The sequence below is a fragment of the Micropterus dolomieu genome, linkage group LG10, assembly GCF_021292245.1.
Source record: "Micropterus dolomieu isolate WLL.071019.BEF.003 ecotype Adirondacks linkage group LG10, ASM2129224v1, whole genome shotgun sequence".
NCBI classification, from domain to species: Eukaryota; Metazoa; Chordata; class Actinopteri; order Centrarchiformes; family Centrarchidae; genus Micropterus; species Micropterus dolomieu.
In genome coordinates, this window is record NC_060159.1 from 27563562 (window position 1) to 27584631 (window position 21070).

A 21070-nucleotide genomic window follows, 5' to 3' on the forward strand; every position below is an offset into this window, starting at 1 on the left:
TCTCTCTCTGTCTCACACACACATTGTACGACGTACGAAACCAACGCAGGATTGAACTCTTTGATGTCAGTCTTGTTTTTCACAGCACTGAAATACAGTATGTTGGATTTGATCTAACGGGAACATCACCAAGGTAAAGTCAGTATTAACGAAGCAAAATAAATTGTGCATTACCAAAAATAGACCAGACAGTCGCACGAGATGGAATAACAGACGCATCAGTTTGTGAAAGTTGGGTACAAGTACAATTTGGTTTTCTGATAATGTACAAGCGTTTATCTAAACATGAAAACAAAAGTGTTAAACTGCCTTTGGGCACCGCCAGGAAAGATTAAGCTTCAAGGTAGAAAACACCAATTCAGTTTAAATTTGACTTTCACATGCATATTGTTTAAATAATACAACAGGTGAATAAATACTTCTACAGGTGCAGCTGTCTTGCTGTAGAGAAGAGAAACGGGCCTAAAACTTTCCTCAAATTTAAACACACTGATTTTGAAATGACTGAAATCAGCTTGTACGACAATCGGTATGTGCATTTTTAATGGTGGATATCCAAGACAGAGGACACACAAACACCTGAGCATCAATAATAGTAGCTGTGACTTTTGTTATCATATATAGTTACATCATAGGCGTCATTTACACTGGGGACTTTTTGAAATGGCTCATTTTGTCCCCATCACTTTTTAACACAAAGTGACTCCCTTGATTTGTACAGTTTTAACATACTTGCAGATAAAATCAGTGGCCAGACTGAGCAGCCAACACGTTCTCACCCCCGACTCATCACATAGTGACGCTTGGTCGGGGCCCTTTGGCGTCGCTTTAACTCCCTGGGTACCCCTTTGCGTCATTTGTTGACGTTTAAGGCTCCGTGGGTCAAGGTAGCAACGCTTAGCAACAACAAATATGCAACGTCCGGTTAGACTTTCAAAATAAAACGCTAGGTCAGGTTTAGGCACAAAAACTACTTGGTTAGGGTTAGGAAAGGATCATGGTTCGGTTTAAAATAACTACATCACGTCAATTTACGTAACTCGCCGAACTTAAATAAAAATATTTAATGTTGATGTTTTGTTTCACACGGGACACGAACCCCGGTCTCCTGGTTCAAAGTCGAGGTTCTGGCCTTCCATCCACCTCCTTACTCAGTCTCTTCTGTTAAATATCACATACCTACCTTTACCGTCAAAAACAGGGCTTCCCCCATTGTGTTGGACTATGACGCTGTAGGGATCCCCAGTGCGTTACAAACTGACGCCGATGGGTCTCGACCATGCGACCACATGTGACGAGTCGGCAGTGAGTCAACAGGAGAACTGGGTGGTAGAGATAGTATACAAGTGCATTCCTCACTTATTATAAATGTACTTTTTACCTGAACACGCACAAGGTGACTGAAGATCCTATTGCCTCATGTTCAACCCATTATTCCACGACTGATGAATGACTCATTGCTTATGTTCTGCCTGTCATTAATGAGCTGTGTAATTGATAGTTTGACCTTGCGTCATTTTAATTCATTGTTGCAGTTTTTCTCATTGTGTGTAATTTACCAGCCATTATTACCTGATTGCCTCGTTGACTAATTGACCTCATGTCTTTTAAAAACAGGATTGGATTTTCCCAAAGTGACCAACGCCTGCATTTTTATTAACTGGTGCTATTTTGACTGATGTCCACTAATCTGTGCTTCTCTTCACAGTCTGCTACCCATATTGCATTCACTTAACCACTGCTGCGCCAACTAGTGGTGAGTGCTGCTAACACCCTGCTAATCTATGTCTGTATACATTTGCTTGTGCTGACAGAGCTGTGATGCATGGATGAGAAAGTGCAAAACTCTCTTTAAATGTCAACTTTTCTGTACGCTCATACGAAACATTTCCTATGCACGTCTCGTGACTGAATTATTTGTTAAGATTGTGCTGTATGTATTGTAGTTTTTAAACCCCATGTTCACTCAGGAACAACAATGATTCACACGTTCTGATGCACATCGAGCAGCCTCCACATCCCGCTGCACACACTCTGTACATGTGGACGACACGAGTGAAATGGTTTTCACCTCCAGCAAGCTGTCAGTCAGATAAAGTCTTCCTGTCAAAGTGATGCAGGCCGTGCAGCACTGTGACCCTAAAGCTACAGGTGACAGGCGGTTACCAGATTATATAAACACAACAACTCGACCGTATCAACAGATGTGAACAGAACTTAGAACAGGTCGTTGCTCTCCAGGTGGAGAAGCCAACAGTTCATAGAGTTTGATGAAACCAGCGCTGATTATGCCTATTAAATCTGAATAAGATAGATTATTTATTTAATATTTATCTAAGTTACAATCAGAATTGTTGTTGCGTTGCTATTTGCCTTATAAAAGAGAAATTAGGCTCCATGAGAGATCTTTTAGACAAATGTTTAAACAATTAAGAACCAAATGGAACCGGTTATCACCAACCAACCTACAATGAAAGATGTCTCACAGGTGGGGTGTTACAACATTTTGAGGAGCGCTTCGCCTCTGGAGAGATGAGATCTGGGAAGGTATCATACTGTCAAAATCAAAGCAGATTCCGTTTGCAGCAGCAGGTGCGAAATGCAAAGATATGGTGGTGATGGAACAGTGGATAAGAATCATGCCTTTACTGTGAGATACCCAGGTTCAATTCCCTGCTGTGACTCATCCACCAATGTGTCCCTGAGCAAGACACTTAACCTGCAGTTGCTCCAGAGGCGTGAGACCTCTGACATGTATAGCAATCGTAAGTCGCTTTGGATAAAAGCGTCAGCTAAATGAATAAATGTAATATAGGTCGCCAAATGTACCCGGGCGGCCGTTTATATACCTGTACCTTTCTTTTTCTTGATAAGAAAAAAACAACCAGTTGAAAGGTCACCTGACTCCGCCTGCCTACAGTATCGACCATCGGATTCCAGCAACAGGAAATAAAGTTACTCTTTTACTTTTTCTGGTGCCGAAAAGTTTCTCGTGTTGGTGAATTATTAAAAAAACAAAACACCTCTTAATTGCGGGTTAAAATGCGTTGTGACGCACTTTGCTGAGATTGTAACAGGTATAATATTACCAATTTCTTTTGTAGTAATGCATTATATTACTGCGTTACAGCAAAAAGCAATACATTACTGTAATTACTCCCAACACTGCTGACCGTCCGCCTAATGTGCATTTTGAGATCCGATCACAATGCAGGCACAAGATAAAAAGAACTTAAATCCAGGACCCTTAGATCAGGATACTTGTCATGGTTAGTGGTGGTCAGTAAACGCATCTACAGCTAAAACACAACATTTCTTTACAGTTTCTTTTTCCTTTCAGTAGCAGCGTGATTAGACATTGTTTTTATGCAGCCTGTGATGGTGGCCGCCTGGACAGCTGAGACAGGACTGTAGAAGTTTACATATTTAGGGTGTTTAAGCTCATTTGGGAGGTTTGATTTTATCGCCTCAGTGAGGTGATTCAGTGGCTTCTGGACCAAATGAGCCGAAGTTAAATTTTCACCTATATATAAGAGGAGTCTGCTGTCAGACAGACTGAAGTGTTTTCAGCAGGTTTTGATAAAAGTAAACACAAAAATCAAACACCCTGAGTTCTGTAAGCAGGTCAGGAGTTAAAAGAGCTCCGCGTGTTGTGTTCAGGGTCTGCAGCAGCTTAGAGATTGACTGCTTCATCAAAGAGGCCCTGCTGAAGACCACCGACACACAGCCTGAACACCACAAACACACACACTCACATGGACACATACTTCTGCTGCTAACTCCATCCAGGCAGTTCAAAGGGCCTTGATCTGGTCTCTGTTAACTAAGTAAAATGTTTCATTCCTGATACGCTAACATCACCAGACTGTGAATCATATCTAGCCTTTGGTCTGCAGCCTTCTCCTTAAATAAGTGGTCAAACAATCTTTGAAGTAAAAGACTTTTCACAGACTGGCAACCCCGAGGTTGTTCTCAATCCTGACCCATAACTGAAAGTATTCTCTGATTCCAGCTTCTCTGGTGTGAGGATTTGCTGCGTTGCCCTTTGTGATATCATTGTAAACTCAATGTCTTTGGTTTTTGGACTGTTGGTCGGACAAAAGAAGTCAATTTGAAGACATCACCGTAAAGCTCGGGTCTTGTGAAGGACTGTTTGGCCTAAATAAGCAAGATATTTGACAGACAGCAGAAATAGTGGCACACATGACTCTCCAGACATGCAGGTCTGCATTTATTACAGAATTAGTAATAAATAAAGATGAGATGAGCTTAATTGACGCCTGAGGGGGAGACAGCAGCTGGAAACAGAAACAGAAGATTAGTTTGTAGAACGAAAGGTGATGTATCGACTCTGCCGCTCAGGGATTAAATGATCTGATGTCACCAACAGTTCACAGGTTTTTGTTTGGGTGCAGAAGGTTCAAATAAGGGTGACAGATATAAGATAAGTACACAATCGCATTCAGGTAAATACACATAAACATCATGTGCACAAAGAGACCGTGTGAAAGTATCCAGTGAGCAGAAACAGGGACGTGCTGTGGAGAAACACACAGAAATGTTGTGTTTTAGCCTTTGAGCTCCTTTAACATGGAGGTTTAAAGAGCTCCAGGGATGATCAGACCAGATAGAGAAGGTCATACATGAAGCTGTTTTGACAGGCAAGTTTACAGCCTGAGAGCCCACAAACTTTGACATTTTCCGTTCTTCCGTAATGGAAGTTTCATGGCTGCGGCTGCTGCTGCTGCTGCTGGCTGACGGAGTATTGTTTTTCTCTCTCTCATGGCTTTGAGACTTATTTCCTTTACTGTGTTTAATGAAATCCAGTTATGTTCCTATATGCTGCTTGGCCAAAGTCCTGGAGACGCATTTTTCATAAAGGGCCTTAATGATCAAATTGGGTCTTTGCTGAGCTGTGAGCAAGACGGGTATGGCAAAGTAGTATTTAAAAAGAAAAACTGTGGAAAACTGCAAATAAAAAACAATACAGGGATGCATAAAAGACACAATAAAAATAGTTGGAATAGTTTGCAGCCATAGGATTTACATGTAGCCTATGGTTCAAGCACCCTTAACAATTCTTCAAACTGAATTCATTTGCGATTTACACTTTATACACACATGTACGCAACATTAAATATGTTATAGTACCTAATGTTGCCTCTGAATCTCCAAATCCTTCGAGTGACAACTCTGGTACTGAGACCGGGTTTCTCTTTCTGCTTCCTGTCGAACGGTGTAGACTAAATATCCAAGGAAGGTAGACCCTCTGTGGGGTCGTTATCAAAGCGATACCGCCGGTTCGTCCTGGCTGTTGTAACGACAGTAGTTGTGGTCGTCGGAGTCACGTGAGACCAAGTCTAAATGATCGTCGTTGGTATTGTCAGTGTTTGTTCAGTCTCCTGGCAAGAGATGAAAGGACGGCTATAAAACACTTTCACCTGAGTGGCTTTAACGGAAATTAAAAGAAAATCTTTAACTTTAATGGGCTGCTGCAATATTCACTTTTATTAGTCTTCGTCACAATGAATGTATGCTCAAATTAAAAATGAAATCCTGTTCATGTTTTGTACCTGGTTTTGCAGTCGTTGACAGGACATCCAGGCTCTGCAGTAAACGATTTCCCCTCAGCTTCAAAGTACATTTCACACTCCCTTTTCTTTCCGCACAGCGAGGTGCGCTTGATTTTGTTTACCATGAAAATGTTGTTTTCCTTTTACGAGGCTACAAAAGCACTCTGGACCATTTGAAGCCATGTTTATGTTGCTCTTTGATCTTGGTCTGGTAATGAGGCTGCTGTTGATGGAGAGAAAGAGCTGTCGCCGGACGCCAGCCGAGCTCTACGAGTGCGTTAAGGAACGGTTGTGTAGGCTAAAACGTGTATATTCATCTTATTGATGCCGGAGGGGAAAGATGGACAACTAAACACACAGACTTTGTGATGGTGCCTTTCAGTCTCAGCCCCTGAGAAGGATAATTTGCTTTTCTTACAGCTCTGTTCTCGGTAGTTCTTTATCAGTACCAAAAAAAAAACCTGTGAGATTTAGGAACATGTGAGCAGTCAGGTTGGAAACCTGAAGATAAAACAGAGGCGAACAGTAAAATTAATACCTAAACTGTTCTTTACAGGCAGGGCAAGTTTCGGGGCTGGTGATGGGGAAGTGACTATGCCTTTGGTGTGAGAGACCTGGGTTCAATCCCCCACTGTGACACATCCACCAATGTGACCCTGAGCAAGACACTTAACCCCTCGTTGCTCCAGAGGCGTGCGACCTCTGACATATATAGCAATTGTAATACGCTTTGGATAAAAGCGTCAGCTAAATGTATTTGTATTGTACATTTGAACAACAAGGCGTTTTAAAGTGCTTTACATAAAACATACAAGCAACCTAGGGAAGTATGATGAAGTAAAATTTACAAAAGATTCATATGGGAAGTAAAAACAGGTCAATTTACCTGGTGAAAATAGTTTCAAAAGCAAGGAATATCTGATTTTAATCAAATTTTACCCCAAAAGGACGACAGCTTACAGACCACGTTCCTGCTTCAACTTTGACTTGCTTACTGCAGTTGTGTTCGTACTCACAGAGTACACTATTGTTATTACTAAAAGAAATGTTGGACATAACTGTAAGCCCTGACATGTAAGAGATCCTTTCAAAAAGTAAAAACTGAACCTCAACAACGTGTAGCTCGAACTTTGGAAAGGCCGTCAGCTCTGCACAGAGCGCTGAAACTTAGAGATATTCAGTAAATGCTAGTTTTGCTGTAAACATTTTTAACTTAAAGGACCATTCACTCAAAGCACAAGAGAAAACAAAAAAGAAATTTCAGTAGAAAGTAGCTCCAATAAAAACTGCCCACATTTTGTTGGCATGGTTCATGGTACATGTGGGATAAAACCCTCCATGGCTGTAATGAACTCTGCTTAGCCTCTGCATCGTCCATTAAAACCTCCCTTACTTTAAGAGGTACCCTGTGGAGCTTTTTTTCTTCTTGCACACGTAAGATAAAAGTTATGTTTGCATTCAGGTGGGACCCACTCTTAGAAACATTGCTCCATGTTGCTACTAGTGGTCAAAAGCTCCGCAGGGTCCCTTTAATGCATCCATGACCCTGCCAGGCAAAGGGAGAATCTTAATCCTGGTCTGTCTTTGCCAGTTCAGAACGAGATATTTTCCCACTTAAATCCATCCATGCGCTGTGTGTTAGGAGACAGCAAATGGAAAAGCTTAATACACTGGGTACTGGTGAAAAAGCCACAGTGTTATTGCAAGTGTCAACTGTTAGTTTATGTAAAAATGCTGCAGAATATTATTAAACTGTAAAAGCTTCTCTCCCTGTAAATAATAAACATGTTTTTCCCAGTAATGACAGTGAATTATCGCTCGCTGCCTGGTGTTGAGTCATTAGATTAATTATAGTTTATCAGCAGCTATCAACACCGTGACACCCTGATAAAGACATACAGAGGAAACAGACTGGCTGGAAAATACATGTTTTTATTTAGACTGAAAGGGAAACGTGTTTCTCATTACTTATTTTTTCTGTCGTTTGCATTCTGAACACTTTTACTTTGACACATTACTCTTCTTATTATTGCTCTGAAATTCAAATAGTTCTCAAACAGGCTTAATATGAGTGAATGTTTAGTCATTTTAGCAAAGAAATAAACAGTAAAACATGGCCGTGTGTGCCTCTCTTCTTGCAGATAAAATACACATTTTGCCAGTATGACAGTTGATTTTACTCTGCTACCTGGAGCTGAATGATTAGACTAATTATAGCTCATTATTATTGATAGTTTGCTTTGTCTACGTCCATCCTGGCCAACACCTTCTCCTGTTAAAGAGCTCGGTAAACCAGCAGAGCAGCACAAAGGCGGCATTCATTTTCCCTAATCACAACATGCTGCTCACAGGAAGATAACGGAGGACAAGAGCAGAATGGAGAGAACAAGAGGAAGGTGAAAAAATGAGAGAGGAAGAGAAAAGGAAGGGATATGAAGAGAGAGAGAGAGCAAGGTGAAGAAAGGAGAGTGAGGAAGTAGAACAGAAGAGGGGTAAGTAAAAGAAGAGGAGAGTGATCAGGAAGAGGAAGGGAATAAAGGAGGGGTTGAAGGCGTATGTGAGGAGGAGCGCTGGAGAGGAAGAAGGGGACCCGACCACACCAGCATTTATAATAGTGAAATGTCAGATCGAAATCAGTTCATTTCAGTGGAATCATCACAGGATTCGCTCATGGAGGTGAGCTAAATCCGCGGAGAGCTTTCGCGTTGGTCGATACCACTATATATTCAGCACTTCCTTAGAACTTCATAAAACTCTTCCAACACCTTTTCAACACATCAGTTCAATCCTGCTTATTGGCATGAATGTAAAACAACAATATTGCCGAAGCTACAAATAAATTACAGAAGAACAAATCTTTTCGTACAGTTCATTAAATAAAGTAAATAAAACAGTAAAAGTGTGTGTTTGTGTGTGTGAAAAAAAATAAAAATAAATATTAAAAATAAAAATGAATAAATAAAATAGTAAGCATGTTTGTTTGTGTTGTGAATTCAATTCATATGTTCATCAAATAAATAAAATAAAAACAAAAAAACCCCAAAACAATAAAAGTGTGTGTGTGTTAAAAATTTTTAATAAAATATTAAAAATTAAAACAAATAAATAAAACAGTAAAAGTGAGTGTTTGTGTGTGTGAAAAAATAAATAAATAAAAATAAATATTAAAAATAAAAATAGATAAATAAAATAGTAAGCATGTTTGTGTCTGTGAAAAATAAATAAATATTAAAAATAAATAAATAAAATAGTAATATGTTTGTGTGTGTTGTGAATTCAATTCATATGGTTCATCAAATAAATAAAATAAAATAAATAAAACAAAAACAATAAAAGTGTGTGCGTGTGTATTAAAAAATTCAAATAAACTATAAAAAATTAATATAAATAAATATTAATATATATATTAATAGACAAAAAAAAAAAGTAACAAACAACGAAAATAATAATTATATATTATTCAATATATTTGGTCTAGTCTGAGTTTCCACTGGTTGCCCTCAGTTCGTGGCATGAGGAGAAATATTTTGCTGCAATGATTTGGCATTCTGGCATTTCTCCCAGTAAACAGGGGAGCTTCTCTGGGAAATGTTTGTATAGCAGTTTATAAAAGTTTCTAACATATATCTAACCTGCGTGATGACGATAACTCAGTTGTAGGAATTCACTACCACATCGCAGCATAGATGCCCCGCCCCCACTGGCGTATCGCGCTGTAATGAACTGTAAGTTTATCAATTCTAAATGTGTCTCATGTCCAAATTTAACAACACACCCGCCACGTGTGAGGTCGATTGGTTGGCCGGTTCTCGACATAATCCAAAGAGAAACACACCAGATACACACTGGCTACTACTACAGTGTTACCAGCCAGCTAGTTATCACCTGAGAGGTAGCTCGCCAACTAGCCCACAAGTTGTCACGACATCATTAAGCGTGAATTTGAAAAGCTATAATTTAATTACTATTATTAATTGTGCTTGTTAGTGTGAAGAATTTGGGAATGTTCCCAGTGAACACCAAGTGGAAGTTGAAAGAATTAGTAAATCTGCGCTCAGCTTTTATGTAGAGTTCAACTTTGGTGATCTTCGACTTTGTGCCAATTCACCCTGTTGACTAGTTTCGAATCATCTCAAGAAGGCCTGGGGTCTCATTTATAAACGCTGCAGGGCTGGAAACGTGCGGACGCCACTTCCCAAGCAAAGGCTGTGATCTATAAAAAACAAACTTGACGGGAAAATGTGCGTCCGGTAAGTAAACTCTGAACCATGCGTACGCACATAAAGAGGAGAAAAGAGAAACGGCGACTCACATGGCAGAAGGATGAAACTGCTTGAAATGAATAGGCCTACTATTGTGTAAAATAAATCAAAATATTACCTGAAGTGCGCAATAAAAAAAAACGTAATTTAACATAATTTGCGGCACAGTAAAAGAACCATGACTGAGGATAATAAACACAAACGTAGATTCCGTTTCTGCAAAAGAACACCTCACACATGTTGGACAGTTTAATCAGGAATCATATTAATTAATAGGCCTACATGGATGCATTGAATTTATTCTCATAAACATGGTGAACAGGAGGATAAATTACATTTAAACTGATGCCGTTTTCAGTGCGTCAGTCGAGCAAATTCGAGAGCATAGTTTCATGTATTGTTCATGTTCGTTTCCTTATGACCCAAACGCTGAGCGCCATCGTGTGGATGTGATGTGATGCGCTAAATTAGTACCTGGGTCATCCAGTCTTGTGTGTGTCAGTGATGTCACTACTCAAAAGGGAGGCCCCTTCCTGCAGATCGGTTATAAAGGGGTGGAGCTCCGGTGCTCCTCTGGTGCACAAGCGTTGCGTGAAAGTGCGTTTTTTAACCACCAAACAACATGCTTCAGCTTCACCAAAGGGAACGTCAGGGTCACACTGAGTTAAATCTCGTTTTGTAGCTTCTCTGTCAGAATTTGCCTCCTTTTCTTCCTGCAGTCAGTACGTATTAATATTAGGCGTTTCACCGACCATTTAGGCAACTATGGGCGTTTGAAGGGTCGGAGATTGAGCTCCCTCACATGCACCACATTTCAAGTTGATTGTGGTTTATAAAGGGAACTTGCTTACAGGTGTGCGTACGCAGTCTGAATATTTTTTGGCGCACGCACACTTTTAGTGAGGTTTCTACGCACAGTTTTATAAATGAGACCCCTGGACTTTGAGGCCACCATGAGCTCAAGAGTACAAAACAGAGGAAGATATGTTAGCTGTGTCGCATCATTCAGTTTGATATAGGAGCTAACGCGGCTCTGCAGGAGCAGGATAAGTGCTCAATAAAAGAGGCGTGACGTTGAATAAACTTATTGTTCCCTACGCTAATCTTAGACGAAAGTAAAATCTTTATTGTTATTCAGCACTTTAGCATACACTGTCGAGCAATCATCTTTGCAATGTTGACCTTTCAGGTCAATCATGAGCCAGTAAATTATACAAATGCATCTTTCTTTTTTGCTTCTCAACTTTCCTATTTCCTCAAAATATTGTGTAGTTAGCAACTAAGCTAGCTAGCTTGGCTGGTGGGCTATTGTGGCCGTTATTTGTTATCCCCACCAGATTTTCCGCAATTCTGCCTCTGGTTGTCTAGTATTCATTGCCTCGGTTGATTCGGTTGGTTAAGGTTATGTGTAGTTAGGGTTAGCCAATCAGAGCCAGAGTAGGGGGCAGAAAAGAGCTGTCAAAGATCTGGTGGGGAAAAAATAATGCATAAGTTAATGGTTTGTCCACCAGCAGCAGTACCCTTAAGTAGTCCCTAACCATCCAGCACCACCTAATTCATGAGGAGCATGCAAGAAATAACGAGGTGAGGGTGGCAGAAAGGCAAGAAGAGGTCGAGAAACGAGAGTCAGGGAAGAGAGTGAGCGGTTCTTGAAAGAGAGAAAGGAGAGTAGAGATGGAGGGAAAGGTGGATTGTGACAGGGCACAGTCCTTAGCCCTTCTCACCTCTTTTGAACCGCATGCCAGCCACGATTACTGAATTCCTGCTTCTTCACGGCTGATCACTGAGGTGATTTGCTGACATTCACTTGAACACATTCCTTCTGCTACAGTGTGCGTTTGTGTCTCTGCTTTCACCGCCTGCCCGTTCTCCCACTCCCTCTGTAGGCCTGTGAATATACAGTATGTGTGGGACGGAGCCAGGCTCGGGATTACATTTCAAATGGCCAAAGTGCTTGACGTGTGCTTGGTTTTTGGCTGCTTTAAGCGCACAGTTGGTTAGACGTACTGTCCCTGAAATAAAACATCAGGAATTTGATCCCTGAGAGCAGCCAATCTGTGTTCCACCACAACCCACACAGTCTGATTGATTGGAAATCTGCATGCAATCAAAACATAGTGTGAGAAAGTTTCTTAAAATGCAGAATGTCAGAGATTCAGCAAACATTTTGACAAACAAATGATCACTTTATTTATCCAGGGTGTACTCCAGCTCTTGTCCGATGCACGCTGGGATAGGCTCCACTTCACCAAAAAACCTGAACAGGATAAGAAGTTTAATGAACACGTACCTGAATATAAAAACATGGCCGCTTCGTGTACATTTTAAGACCTAAGTATTTCACCAAACATGTATGTAATGTGATTGCGAAATGTGACAAATCAAACACAGTATGGCTAAAGTTTTAATATCAAATCATGACAATTAACATCAGGTTTTTAGTGTTCTTCTCTTGCTGTTATCAATTTTTAGCTATGCTGGTAGATGTCACTCGGTCTGTTGCTCCACCACTGTGGTCCAGACTGAAACGTCTGAGCAACTATTTGAAGGATTATTATTATTATTATTAAGGAGCAACTATTTAAAAGACAATTGGTTCAGATAGTCATGACCCTTAGAGGATAAATCCTACTGACTCTGGTGAGCCGCTGACCTTTCCTTTAGCATCACCAAAAGCTCAAAGTTACCCTGTGTAATAGCTCAGTGTCTCATAGATGGATTGGCATAAACTTCTATACACACATGGATCCTGCTGTCTCTGGTAATCCCTTAAAAGGAATCTTTGCGATTCTGGACAAAGATTGTTGATATTTAAACTCAACCCAAACAAACTCACCTCTCCCTTCAGTGCTCCTTCCGAAGCGCCGCAGAAGTGTCCCTGATGAAATAACATTTTGGCAGTATCTACGGCGCCTGCTGGGCCTGGGTAAGTTAGCCTTAAAAAGACATCATGTTTTTGCAGTTCTGTAGAAAGTGCTGAGAACCAGTCTGGCAATATTTAAATACAGAATACATTGAAGCAACATATATACGTATCTAAGCCAACGCCTAAGTCATATTATAATATGATAAAGAAACAAATGACCCTAACGTGCATAACGAAGTGAAAAAAACTAGCTAGAGATATTTTAAATAGTTTTCACAACAACACAGTGACTGAGAACAGGACGATAAGTTTGTATCAGAAGCTAAGCGGGTCATAAAACCGTTTGCAAACAGACAGCACATGACTGATGTAACTGCTCCTTATCTCGGTTGTGGGTTAGACTACTGCTGCTGCAAACCCTAACCAGTTGGGCTCAGCCATCACAAAAGTTAGCAAACTCACCGATCGAGCAGAAACACAGCAAACTTTGGTCGGTTTCTCCAGCTTAGAAATGCTGCACCGATGTTGACATGGTGCTTCACCCTTGCCTTGTCATATAACTTCTTTTTTTCTTTACAATCTTAATCTTAATAATAATAATAATAATTAGGACCCTGCGATGGACTGGCGACCTGTCCAGGGTGTACCCTGCCTTGCGCCCTGGTGCCCCCCTGTACGCAGGATAAGCGGTTGACGATGGACGGATGGAAGGATGGATAGTTAGGGCAACGATTAAAATTTTTAATCGCGATTAATCGCATGATTTTCTTGCGATTAATCGCAATTGTCAGTAAGGTTGGGACGATGGCATGGGGGGGTCTGTTTGAGTTGTTTGACAGGCTGCGTCATTAACAAGCGAGCGGCTCACCTGCTGCCGTGATAACGGATCTCGGGTGGAAAAATATATATTGCTGTGCATGGCAGAGGTCGCACGCCTCTGGAGTAACTAGGGGTTAATTGTCTTGCTAGGGACGCATTGGTAGATATCTGGGTGGGAATCGAACCCAGATCTCCCACACCAAAGGCATGTGTCTAATCCACTGTTACCTGTTGCTGATTGGCTGGCCATGTTTCCATCTAATTGTAAGCGACTTTTTAACGAACCTTTAAAATGCCACAAAAAAGAGAGCAAAAAGAAAATGCGAATTAGGCATGTTCCCATCAGCCGGTTTGGAGCGAATAAACCGGGCTACGCAAAGTGTAGTTTTGTCAGAAGTTGATGTTATGCATGCACAAAAGTAGGCTAGAGGTTGCAAATCAGAAACAAAACCATTCGCATGGACCGAAAAACCATGGATCTGATAAAAATGGAGAGAGGTGGAAAATCTTTGGGCATGTGAGGTAGATGTTCAACATCAGAACTCATTCTGCAACAAAAAGAGAACTTATTCGGCAAAGGTGTTTTCATCTTAGCCCATTAACTCTTTTTGAAAAAAGACAAAAACCACTTCGAGCAAGCAAGCGGAAATAGTTTTTGCCATTTTTTATTTTCTGGCAAAACTAATGCCATTCCCATTCTGTGCTCAGTAGCAACTTTTAGCACGCTAATATGCTAAACTAAGATGGTGAACACGGTAACAATTATACTTGCTTGACCTCAGCATACTAGCATAGTTATTGACGTCATCATTGTCACTGACGTTAGCATTTAGCTCCCTGAGTCAGTAGCATAGCTATGGACTCTTAGCCACATTAACATCTTGACTCCATGTTCTCTGTAATATCAAATATTTTCATCTGGCCTGAATCAAAAAATGCTATTTTGGAGTAAAAAAAAATCTACCGTGGTTCCAGACATTTTAAAAAGCTGCCCACATCTCTGGGCTGTCTCTGATTATCAGGCTATATTTTCATTCAGTTAAACAATGTGAGGGTTTGATTTGATGAGTCATACATGTAAGTATCCAGCAATTTATAAATACAACGTAAAATTAACCAACTGACATCAAATATTTAATTGAATTTTGTGTGCTGCTGCATCACCCCCAGAGCTGTGTCTGAAGGCACTGAAATGAATGTCAGTGCATTAAATACATGACATTTCTTGCTAACATGTCCCAAAAGTAAAACCACGTCCCCTAATCATTTTTAACTGATTAACCTTTTTGTCTTTTAATCTTCCCTCCCCTCCCCAAAGGTGTCTCCCCATCCATCAGCACACCAGTCCCACTCACTGTCAGCTGTAACCCCTCTGGATTGGGCTGCCCAGGTAGGAAAAATAAACACACGAGGGCTGAAGACACTGAGAGACATTTGGGTTAAATCTAATTTCTAATCTTGTTTTACACTGAAATATTTAAATGGAGTTGAAACAATATTAAATGTAAGCTAGATGTCTATGTTAACTTTCACACCGGTTATAATATAGATACATACCAATCTTATAAACACCACATCATACTCACTGGGAGCAGAGGGTTGGTAGAAACTTCTTTTATTTCTTTTCTTCTTGCAGAGGTTTCCCTTCTCACATGTATACCTCATCCATCTGCCATCAGTTCTGCGGACTGTTTTCTTGAACAACTTCCCCCAAAACTCATTTGTCTGTAAACCCTACCTACCATTTCTTGCAGCTTCTGGTAGTTTTGTTGTTCAGTTTAGTTCATCGCTTGCACGACACGGTTTGTTTCAAATATATACTGTAAGTCTTCTACAACAGTGGTTCTCAGACTGGACCCCATTTGATAAGATTTCGTCCGAGGGTCGCTCATCTGATAGGATTTTTGCTTTTAGATGTTTTGTTACAGAAAGTGTATGAAACCCGTAGCCAAAATACTTTCAGTCAATGTGTTACTTATAAATGGAATTATAGTGAAAATAAATTGTTCCCCTTTTTGCTGGGGAGTCTCTGGAGACCTCTCAAGGATAACTGGGGAACCACTGTTCTACAATACAGCTGCATCAACACAGTCTAAAGCTCATTTCACGTCCATGCGTTCTTTCCTTAACCTCTGAGCCACGCTTTTTTCAGCATAAAACTTTGAGTTGAAGCTGTTATCCAAAGAACCTTTTGGTACCACGAGTGCCCACATTATTATCATAGGTGACCCGCGTGGGAATGAACCCTGGCAGTGTTCATAGCTTGAATTATTCACTGAAGTAAAGAATGAAACCCCTAACCCACTGCCAAGAATGATGTATATAACTGATGTTTTCCTCCACGACTACATACATATTTAATACAGATGAACCCAGTGGGAATCAAACTCTCAACCTTGGCAGCATCACTTCCTCAAACTTGCCATTAAGCTTCACAGAATGATGGATTTTCCTTTCTTAAGAAAATTCCACTACCCCCGAGGTTTCCCAGCCCCCCCCAAAGCTGCTTAACCCTAACTTCTAGACGGGTTGTTAAGAGAAACTCTCAAACCCCCCACAGAACCTCCACATTTCCCAAAGCCCCGGACATGTTCTTGCTCCCAAACCGTCCCAGAGATTTAATGTCTTAGTTTGAAGAGAAAAGGAGACGAAAAAGGCAAAATCTAAGAAGATGAGAGACAAGATTGAAAAGAGAAAGAAGGCAAAAAAGGAGAAGTTGAGGAGAGTGGACGATAGAATAAAATCAGAGTACACTGGAGGAAGGAAGATAATAAAGTGAAGTGACTTAATTAATGGGAGCAGGGTGTCACAGAGATCTGATGTGTTTGTCTGGCGCGATTTTTCATTTCTTCAGTGGAGCAGAAGCTTGTGTGACCTTTAAGTCACATGCTTCCTGCACATCTGTTTCCATTGACCTTTGTCACGATTGTTTTTAATCGATACCCCAGCCAAGCTTTAAACCTTTGTGGACATTTTGACTTTCATTTGGATTTCTGGCGTTTTCCCTGAGGTTTCTTTATGCGCAAATTGAAAATGATCATTAAAACAGGACAGCAAGGAACTTATAGACTTTCTTATCCGAGTCAAGGTTCTAAGACCACTGGGTGTCATATGTTGTACAGATTGCAAAGCTCTTTGACTTGATTGATGATTTTGGGCTCTATAAATGAAACTGACTTGGCTTGAGAAGAGAAGAAGTCAAACAAAAACAGGAATCTTAATCGTTGAATGAGCAAAATCTTGAAAAGGAAACAGATGCTCCACTCTGCGTGTTCTTACCTAACCCTTCCTCACAAGTTCAAATGTCTGCAGATGAGGGGAAAAGAGGACAAAGTTTGCAATTCTCTCCAAACAATGTGGAAAAGAATCTCTTGCTCTGGTAATGGCATCGTACTTTAATGGTCCCTCTGTGTCCTGAGAGGAACATATGTGAAGGAACCAGAAAATGTTTTAAAGAAATCCACCCCAGGGTGCTGTACAGCTGCAGCACCGAGCCCCTTACTTCCCGGCCAAAGCCATTAGAGCTGGAATACTGTCCATACACAGATCATGGTTTAAAGAAAATCTCACTCTAGCCAGTCTTTGCTCCAGGAGGTCACGTGATTTGGAACTTGAATTTGAACAGTAGCTGGGGGCCAGCTGACGACGTGACCCAACCCGGCTCCCTAAATGTCAGTTCTCACACTATCCTGTGCTATGGAGGCCTCAGAGAGACATTTTTCTAAAGGTCAGTTTTTGTGGGATTGTGCTCACGAGAGGAAAGGAGTCGAACCAATTAAGCTACAGTTTGTGTTCCAGAATATCAACGACTACGGCAGCCATGGAAGGTCAGCAGGCCATGGGAGAGACACTCACAGGGTTATACATTAAGACCACGAACTTGATTGTTCTACAGAGTGCGAGGTCATCTAAAGACCAGCACTCCAGGAGCTGGGTAGGAAGTCAGTGGCATGTATTTTGATTGAATGCCAGGCTTTGTAGTTCCTGTGCCACCAGGATACCTTAATCTCAGTGAGAACAGACGCTTCCGCAAACAAAGCTTTCGTCAAGGTTGAACCTTTCAGGAGAAATGCAGCTCTCTTTGAGGAGGAAGCTGTAAGTGGATAAAATCAAACAGAACCACAAGAAAGATTTTGTCATATACCTACTTTCTGGGGTAAATTGGTATGACTACTATATGCCAATAAACATTAGATTTGTTTATGTTCTCCTGGAACAGGCTCTTTGTGGGATCATTATTTATCAGTTGCTCCCCTGGCCTGCTCTCTGTCACCCATATCAAGACCAAATAACAGCAGAATAAAAGTCTCAAAATACACGTTTGATAGTGGATATCATGTTGCGACATCCCACTGATGGGCAGTTGAGATTGTCTTGTCCAAATTGCATCACCTCACTACACATTCACCTTTGGTCTAACTACAATATTCAGCTCAAGACTGTTCTCCATTCACAATTATTAGCCTCTGGCAGCACATGTTGGTTAACACGTTGTATTCATTCCGCCATAAAAAGACATTTTCTCAATGCTTCTACCTTTTACAGAATGCAGCAGGAAGAAATATACCCGGTAATAGTAACCCAACTCAGGAATCACAGGAATGTTTGACGTCCTCTGTATTTGTCTTTAATGATGAATTTTTGCAACTGGGAAACAACAGCGAAAATACTGAAAGCAGAAACCTGCAGCAACGTATTTCTACTGAAAAACCCCTACTTTCTACACTGAAGATGATCATGCAGCTTCACAACCATTCATCATCCTCTGCATCTTTTTCTCTCTCTCTCTCTCTCTCTCACACTCTCTCTCATCCCAACCCCTTGTCACTACCGCCAGCCACTTCCTCTCCCACCGCTTCCTCCACTGACTCCACTAACAACATCAATGCTACTAATGCCAGCACCTACGGTAAGCAACCCTCATCCTCGCCCTCCTCCTTCCCTTCTCCCTCCTCTTCATCCATACCTTCTTATTCCTTTCTTCCTTACGCCTTCCCTTTTCACTCTAGCACTTTCATTTTGCTGTTTGATCACCCTCTTATTCCTCCCCCTACTCTAGTTTTTAAGCCTCCCTGTACCCCTCTTTTAAAATGCTCATTTTTGTTTTTCAGCTGCTGTGCTGATTGTCTTTGATGGTTTATCTCTTGATTTTTGTTAATAGCAACTAACGCCAAAACGGCCTGTTTAGTCCCCTTCTCTTCTGCCTCATCTGTAAATTTAGGATAAACTTTGGGGCTCGTCTGAGATACAAAAGGAAGACTTCTTTTCGAAGAAGTCATTTGCAATTCATTACCAAAAATCAATTAGCCCTAATGGGTTTTTTGAACAGGCTCCTCTCATAAAAATCAGAACCCTCTTAAGTTCGACCTTTCAGTGACCCATAAAAAGTTGCCCGGAGCCATTTTACTTTTCATGTTCCTCTGAAAAGCAAAAGCGTCTATTATTCATTTGTTCACTCTATTATTCATCATTTACCTGGGAGGAGATTCAGCTAATTCTGTTCTGATGAATGTGTTTGACTCAGGACGACTGAGATTAGATAAATATTATCTACTACTCCATTAAAAAAATTAGTTCATCCAATCTTTTCATTACTTGATTAACCTTTGTCATTCTTTTTCCATCTGAGAAGTTGTAGTGGTGAATGAATGTTCCCAGGAAGTTATGAAAATCAGCTCTTGTTCTTTGATTAATGTAATATGGATTTTCTTTTGTTCTAACAAAGACAGTGCAGTTCAACCGAAGCAGGAAATACCAAAAGTTTAGCCAAAAGTTTATGCTTGTTGTAAGCAACAAAATTTGCACCGTTAGGCGTTTCTGATCTGCACATGGCAGAATTAAAACCATTTTATGTGTGGTCCCTCTCGTTCTTCTGTTTCCTTTAATTTGTCATCTCCAGTTCTCTCTACCATCACTCCATCTACATCTACATCCACCATATCTACCACTAGCATGCCACTAACCCCAACCATCAGTACCACCACCACCACCAGCACAACCAGCTCCTCCTCCTCTGGTAAGGCTCCATCTGCTTCGCTGCTTTGTTGTTTGCCATCAGCATCATTAGACCTCCCATTCAAATAAGAACAAAAAACGAATGTTTCTCTCCTAAATTTTAAATATTCAGGGTACAAAATCATTTGCAACATACTTAAGACCAGAAACAGTTCTGGATCCAAGCCCTGAAAACAGAAAACCTCTAACCAAATAGACGCATTGACTCCTAGATGCTTTTGGGAAACCCAGTTTGTGCACCAAATATCAAAAGGCTTACCTTGATCCAGATTTATTTTTCTCTGAATCAGGAAAGACTTTGGAGATTGGCCCTGCAACCAAACAGAATAAGAGCTTTTCCCATTACCCCAGTGTGGCTGTGTGTTTTTGTTACTGACATGCCAAATTATTGTGCTAATCAGTTGTGCCTGCCACTACCATCACCATCACCGCCAGCGCTGCTACCCCTGCATCTCATGCCACTAACGTTGCTTCTGCCAGCAGCACGGCTCATGGTAAGGTAGCTGACCCTTTGTAAATATTGCTATCAGCTAACTAGCTGATTTTGTCCGGTTCTGTTATTGATAACTTCAAATCATTGTGTTTACTTTGTGTTTGCTTCCTCATTTGTATTTCTCCAAAAGACTGGAGGTTAGTTTTAAGCTAGCGTTTCACAGCTGGCCTCTGTCCCACTAGACTCTGATGATAAGCAAGAGAAGCGTGCTCACTGTTTTCTCACAAGTGGTTTCTTTCATCTGTCGTTCGAAAAATATGATATAAGGTTTTCTGTTAAATGTGAATTGCTACTATGATATGTGGTGATATATGATTATTTCATTATTTTAACTAAGATCAAACATGATTCAACAGCTGCACGCACTCACCTCATGTGGGAGTTGCTGTTTTTTCTTTCTTGTAAGAACCAAGTCAACAACTGGGAAACTCTTAAAACGCCGAAGTAGATGCCTGAATAAGCAAATTAACTTGTGCAATGTCTTTTTTTCAGGTCCTTAAATGCACGTTTTGTGGTCATAGTCCTGTATTATCAATGCACAGAAGGATTTTTTTTCACTCACACAGCCAACTCAGCAGTTATACTACCATTTTTGTTGGTTGATGACTGTTACGCCAGGCCTAATGGAAACCTGAGCGCAACATAAGAATGTCTCCCCCCTTTTTCCCACTCCATGGACTGACCAATGCCACAACTGATGCATCCAAATTTATTTACCAATCTGGGGAACATATACGCACAGCTCAGCCAAAACAACAAACAAAACATCTCATATCATTTCCTACAAAAGAATTACAGGCTTTAATAAGGGATTTCTTTTCTTCTATCACTACCCACATGATGTGAGCCTGAAGTTATCAAGGCTAACAAGATAATCATTGTTTCATCTTCATTAAAATAATGATGTACTCACATTCTGTCCCATAATATAGTAGGTATGGACAGAAAATTGTGATCATCATGGTTCAGACAAAAGATAAATGAAAGAAACCAAATGTGTGGAAGTGTAATTGAGAAATGAAATGAATGAATGAATGGCAGA

General features: G+C 40.7%; 1 protein-coding gene across 8 annotated transcripts in view; it reads left to right on the forward strand.

The window, feature by feature from the left end:
* The window catches only part of adgrg6 (adhesion G protein-coupled receptor G6), a 116384-nt gene that overhangs the window by 42490 nt on the left and 52824 nt on the right, over positions 1-21070 (forward strand). For 3 of the 8 annotated variants that reach the window (XM_046061041.1, XM_046061042.1, XM_046061038.1), the window contains exons 7-11: positions 12684-12761; positions 14839-14910; positions 18358-18429; positions 19420-19536; positions 19937-20029. In XM_046061041.1, coding sequence (XP_045916997.1) covers positions 12684-12761; positions 14839-14910; positions 18358-18429; positions 19420-19536; positions 19937-20029 — 432 coding nt within the window. Of the gene's footprint in view, positions 1-1708; positions 1757-12683; positions 12762-14838; positions 14911-18357; positions 18430-19419; positions 19537-19936; positions 20030-21070 lie in introns of all 8 variants that reach the window. The other 5 variants (XM_046061040.1, XM_046061039.1, XM_046061043.1 and 2 more) reach the window with 5 other exon arrangements.